Source organism: Palaemon carinicauda, chromosome 15, assembly GCF_036898095.1.
Source record: "Palaemon carinicauda isolate YSFRI2023 chromosome 15, ASM3689809v2, whole genome shotgun sequence".
NCBI lineage: Eukaryota > Metazoa > Arthropoda > Malacostraca > Decapoda > Palaemonidae > Palaemon > Palaemon carinicauda.
In genome coordinates this window covers 46,432,476-46,439,213 of record NC_090739.1, presented here as the reverse complement: position 1 = coordinate 46,439,213, position 6,738 = coordinate 46,432,476, and the positions used below count along the sequence as shown (strand labels likewise).

The window sequence follows — 6,738 nt, the reverse complement described above, 5'->3', positions numbered from 1 at the left end:
TACCTGAGGAGAAGATCGTATGTTAGATTCTGTCTCGCAAGAGCTTTCATGCTGGCAGCTACTTCGTCGCTCATAAGAAATTGCTCCTGGTGGGTCTCGAGGTCCATTATGTGCCGTATGCCAACTAGGATCGGTACGTCCTTTTTCAGAGCCTTCAGACGCTCCTCGAACTGATTAATTTGTGTTCAAAGATAATTAAGTTAGTATTTATGAAATCATATAATTTATATTCTTTAACAGTACCTACTGCATCAAAATAATAACATGTTTCATGAAACGTGAACGTATAATATTTACAAAAAGAGTAAGGAGTAATTATTTGTCAAAAGTTGATCCTAACATTGCCGTAAATGCGGAAAAAGAACCCAATTCTATGTGCTAATAAATATTGGAATCTGCTTTTACCCTTACTAAGTTGGACTTAGAATGATTATACGTGAGGTCACAGCAAATTTGGAATAATAATGAAATTCTCATAAAACCACCTTTGGTCAAGTAAATTTAACAAAAGTCAGAAAGCTGAACACACACATTTTCATTATTCTACCATTGTAAAGATATGTAAAAAATAGTAACCAATAAGTAATGTCACGGTTTTAAACATGTTTGCCTTATTGTCAATTAACTACATTCGCTTTCTCCATCGATTTCAGTCTACATACAAATACGTATTTCTAATATGAGATTTGACAGGATGTTTAACTTGTAGCTTTTAATGTAGCATTAGCTAAGCTAGTCTAAAAAAAAAAAAAAAAAAAAAAAAAAAAAAGGCCAGGGAGAAAAGCCTGTAGCTAAACCATTAAGGGAAAGAATCGGTTATTAATCAGACTAATTGAACGTGGCATTTAAATATCTAACAGGTTTTACATGGGTACCTGCGTGAAAATTCTTCCAGTGATTTCAACTGAATATTGGCAAAACAAGTTTTTCTAGAAAAGAGACAGGATTTTGGCAGAATCTCGAGTACCATAAAGCAACGTGAAAAGAAATAACTTAAACCTAAATAATTCAATAAAATCGCTTACCAAGCAAAGTGAATTAACTCATACTCTGACCTGTGAACGAGATGGATCCAAACCAGCCACGATGCCTTTGATAGATGGATTTTCTTTCGCTAAGCTCATAACCCATTCTGAAATAAGGAGCATGAATATCACCATCTGATTATGTTACCAAAATAACGCACATCGTCATAAAAAAGTAATAATTCTCTTTATAGAAAAAAGAAAATTGACACATTCATGGCGAAAACCTACCGAATATTAGCAGTTAGCAAACCCCTAGAATTCTTACTTGCTTCATCCGGAGAATCATTCAGACATTGTACAAAGACAAATTGCTTCACTGGGGTTTCTGAAGCAGCGGCCAGCAAATCTTTCACTTGATGGTTTCGGTGGATTACCATGTCTGGAGTCGGCCATGGGTACTGGAATCGTTCCAGTTCCCATATATCTGGAAGAAGCATTAACTGGTCAACAATTTACGATGGAAAGGGAAATTTGGGATTCCTATACGATTAGTGATGATGATAATCTAGAATTTCCTAAGTAATTTTTTATGTAAGGCTGATTGATATATGGAATTCGGGGCATAATGGACCAGCAATTTTGAAAACCTCGCACTCACGCTTCTCAGGTAATTTGTATTAAGATTAGGGAAAGCGGCTCTTTCTTCTACTCAGAATTGCAATTTCACTTACTTTATTTCAAATGAATAACCTATTGAAAAAAATTAAATCTGTGTTTATATGATGAATAAATGATACAAGAAAACATTGCAATCAATTCACTCAATGGTTTTTTTCGACCTGAGTGTAAGATATATAGAGGAGAGAGTGGTTTGGTTCAGGGCTTGCAGATTATAGAACAGTTAATGAAAGTGACCTGGTATACATATAAGGGAAGGTTATTCTAGTTATCTGGAACGTCGAAATAAACATTAAAATAATCATCAATCTTTTCACCCACATTTACTGTTTACAACATTTTCCGTGTCAGCATTTCTCTCCTTTTCTATTGCAGAAAATTTGTAATATGAAAATGGATAGTGAATGAGGTAATGACATTTAAAACTTCAGGACAATAAAATAACCTACATGTAGGTAAAAAAGTAAATGCATAACAAAAGTCATAAGAAAATTGCGAAATTAATATTTAAAATATCTTACGGAAGGTAATCAATGTTAAACTTAACACAGAAAGGTGTTGCTTAAACCCAATACTTAAACGAGAAGAATTGATAAAATATATTATACGAATTTGTCAATATGATAATGGACAATGAATAATATAAGGTCAGGGCCTTCCAATATCACAGCTGGATTTGTCGCAGTATGCGACGTCCACCTTCTCCATGGATGTGGTGGTGGTGGTGGTGGTGGTGGGGGGGGGGGGGGGGTGTTATGGGGGTGTTTTCACTTCAAATATTCCCGTGACACCAGGACGGAGCTACGAAGAGTCAATAGTCTGTTTTTCTTCTTACTTTTAAATTTGTTTGTTAGTTTCTTTATTATTTATGGTTTTCGTTCATAAGGTGTAGGTTTCTTGTATGTACTGGTCATCTTTTTTATTAGGAGTAGGTTTTCTGTAATTTTTTCTGCCTCTATTATCTTTCTTCTGGTTTTGTATATTGCATATTTTTTTTGGTATATTATATATATTTTTCTGCAATCATGATATTTTGCCATACAGTTATTTATTTTCATAACGTCTGTGTTTCTTTCCAATATACGGGAATGTGTGATCGCAGCTTGAGGTTAAAATGGTAAAAATATTTTAGAAAGACCTCTAATTTAACCCACTCAAAGGGGGTTTGTGTATCTCCATTATTAGTATTGTTCCCGCTAAATTTTTTAAACACTTTCCAGTCTCCTTTAAATTCACACAGAGAAACAGAGCTCATCTCCTTCAGACGCACCTTTAGCCTAAACCAGACATTATCATTTCTACATTTTCTAGAAATACGTACTGTTTTTTACCATAAAAGTTAGCATAACTCACAATGAATTACCTTGTACAACATATTTCCTCAATACCCTTCATATTATATCTGTAACAATCTTATCACATGCATTATGCAGTTCCAAGTACAGCACTCACCTACTGGATAACAGTTCTATCTACTCTAGAATATCTCACACAACTGCTTAATAACAAACAACTTATCTTTAGATCCTCTAAATTTTCTATACCGACACAAATATTCTCCTATCTAATATCTTGCCCGTTTTACTCTGCCATGCCATACACCTTCACAATTACACTGATAATGATATTGATCTACAGTTTTAAAGTCACGCATGAAACCTTTGCAATTGTATAATGCAACATTATTCTGTTAAACCATTCATTTTGAAACCTTTCCATTATCTAGAAATGCTTCTAGCACCCTGGTCAACCTTTTGATTACCAGCCACCACACGACCACAGCAGCATCGTGATCTATCTAATTACAGGTAGGTTACAGTTCCATTCTTCAACCTTTTCAGTAACCAATCTTACTTCCATAAATGTCCCTTCCACAGTCATTCTCAAATGTACATAAACATCTTCGTTGTATTATTTGTCTTTCGTCCATACTCTACTCTCAATTATTCCTTTGAAATAGCTACTCCCTCGACAGATGAAAGCTAAGGGAACAACTTCTCTTCTATCAAACAACAATAAGACAACATGACAATTTTACTAGTGTGGTTCCTTACTTGGATAGGGAATGGTAGAAATGCGTTCGTACCAGTCACAGCGATAAAAGATGCTCAGAGATAACACAAAAATAGCCAGATTTCTACTTCGGTGTGATAAAGTAACAGATAAAATCTACACAGAATTGTCTGGCATGCATAATGAAATCAAATGGTGTAATACAAGCAAGGGAGACTAACAAACTGACCGAAGAGGAAAATATGTTGGAATCATCAATCGCAATGAACATGCTGAAGATGCCAAAAGGTATATAGAATTCAAATCAATAAAATTTCAGACACAGAACATTATGTAACGATGGCAACTCATGTAGTTCATTATTTCGACGAATCTAGGTTTATGCCAACACGGTCTTCTTCCCCTCCTAGACCATATCATAATTTCTACAAACTTTTGACGTCTTATGTCTAATTCAACTACATATTTCTATATCGAAAGTAATCGTATCTATAAAACAAGTTATAATTTGACTGAAAATCTCTCATTTGGGAGATTTTTGTTGAAGAGCTAAAACATGAAGGAAATACAGTGACAATAGCATGAGATATGAGTGCCCGTACTTTGATTAATATGCATTATCAGTTGCGTATTGATGAATGATGATGGTTTTTAACACATGATATGTTACTTTGATTTAAAAGATATTAAATCATTCTAGGCTTACTTCTGTTCTTAGTAGTACTAATTTTTATTTTATCTAACCGATTTATATCTTTTATAACTTCAGTATATCCATGTCATTCTTACATTTACTTTTTATCTGTTTATAATTCCTCAGATAAGGACATTCTACTGTATTAATGGATAAGCAATGATATTTTGCCTTGTTTTCAGTGTGTGCTCAATTTGTTTTATGATAATAACATTTCTTTTGTAAGTTGGTCCTTGGGCTTATGGCTTCATGTTTAAAAAAAAAAAAAGTTGCACTTTGGAATGTAATACGACCAATCACAATGATAATGTACCGTTCTTTCGTGCAGATAACCTTGAGCGTCCCCATGGCCTTGACAGTAAACTGCTCTCGTCTCCGTCTCCAGTTAGACAGAAGTTGGCAATTGTATGAAAATTTTTCTGATGGTGAATTTAATCTACTAACTATTTTTATTATGAATTTAATTATCTTTTTTTTTTAATGAAATCATATTAATCTACCAAAAAAACCCCCATCTCATAATAGTTATAGCTTTTAATAACTGGTTGTATCCTTGTTTCTAAATGTTACTATCTTACTAGATGAATGTTGAACGCTTGATTTATACTGTTCGATATTATTATGGGGATAGCCACGTTTTTTTATAAATATTTTCAAAGATAATTTACAAAGAAAGACGAAATTGCCTCAATGTAAGAGTAATCACAATCGTTACGCCTTGCTTTGGTTTAGGAACGACACTTGTGACGTCTAAGCCGGACCTGTTGATTTTACTTACTATATGTGTCTGTAAAACAATCGAATACTCGATGTATTACTTCACATGCTAAGTGAAAAGATGTGTGTGTGTGTGTGTGTGTGTGTGTGTGTGTGTGTGTGTAAAGTACGAAACTTTTAATGATTCAGGGTTAGAGGATAGATATATGGATAATTTCGTTTTTATACAATTAATTCATCATTGCTACGCTACAGTAATTGCATTCAGCAAATAAATACATACACATTACGTAATAGAAATTGGTCCGTACTTTATCGTCTATAGGCTCTCTAAATAAGATTATGGGATGTTCGTGTGTTAGGCCTACTTAATTTGGAAATTCTTTCCAAGATTCAACACAAGTGCGAGTCAATGGAAAGATATGAAACGAATGTGTAAGCCAAGCTAGGTAAAAAAAAAAATCGTTTTCCTTAACTTTCTTAACCTACCTGCCAATGCTAAAATGTTACGAAACTATCAAAGACAGTAATTATATTTACCAACATAAACCAATAAAACGAGTGCCAACAAGTGCCTAATAGAAACGTGAATCTTTCAAATAATTAATGATATACACGAACTTTCTAAATTCACATTCACAGCTATCACGATGATAAAACTATTGCAGTACGATATCACGAGCCAATGATAATGGGAGTGCTCTACACGATTCATTTTTTTTAATAACGCATTATGAAATTATAAGTCATTAAAATAACTACCATAAATTTTCTTCATCTTTTATTAGTGTTATTAAACTATTTCATGCTCTGAAATATAACAAAGTATCCAAATGAAAAACCACAGTAGATTAAAACTTCCCCTAAGTGATATTGTAGCCTACAGTTTTGTACGAGACTTATTTAGCTAGTTACTTGCAGCATTCAAATTAACCTTATTGATAGAAACAAACTGACATATTTAAGAACTCACGGAAATGTGAATCAAGAATATTTTCCGTCCACTTCACCATCTTTACTTAGTTGCTATGAGCACACAAGACGGGATACTGATCAGCTGTGTCGGGAGTCGACTGAGTGTTGTGGTAAACATCTAGCCCTAACTGAACCAGAGTTGCCGATTTACATTTATTCTATAAAACCATAACCCATATGGATAAAACTGTTGTTTTTCTACAGAAGTTTAAGATTTGTAGGCCTTGTTTGGAACTATATTAACACCCAGCTGCGATTAATTTTTATTCAAAAAAATAATTGAGACCTCTGAAATTTCATTAACATCGATAACATGATACTTTATATACAGTATAATAATGATTATACAGATATCTATTTTTTTTTTGGTATCCTATCATGAAATTGTGACACGCACACACACTATATATATATATATATATATATATATATATATATATATATATATATATATATATATATATATATATATATATATATATATATATATATATATATATATATATATATATATATATATATATATATATATTATGAGGTACGAGAGACAGACCATAGCCAAGTGATGCTTTATTTCTGAGACGGGCAGAGTACATTGACCTATGCGGACGGCAATGTAGCAACCAGCTGGGGAGGTGACTGATGGACTGCGAACGGGTGAAAAATGCAGGGCATGTGTGTTTTCTGACAGTG

The 6,738-nt window shown here is 33.3% G+C and overlaps 1 protein-coding gene across 1 annotated transcript in view; it reads right to left on the bottom strand.

Moving 5' to 3' along the window:
* The window catches only part of LOC137654599 (L-fucono-1,5-lactonase-like), a 13,739-nt gene extending 7,571 nt beyond the window's left edge, over positions 1-6,168 (bottom strand). Inside the window, exons 1-4 of the mRNA XM_068388376.1 lie at positions 6,044-6,168; positions 1,294-1,452; positions 1,056-1,132; positions 4-170 (exon numbers count right to left, since the gene is read on the bottom strand). Of these exons, the coding sequence (XP_068244477.1) occupies positions 4-170; positions 1,056-1,132; positions 1,294-1,452; positions 6,044-6,083 (443 nt within the window). The 5' untranslated portion in view covers positions 6,084-6,168. The remainder of the gene's footprint in view (positions 1-3; positions 171-1,055; positions 1,133-1,293; positions 1,453-6,043) is intronic.
* Between the last annotated feature and the right edge of the window lie 570 nt (positions 6,169-6,738).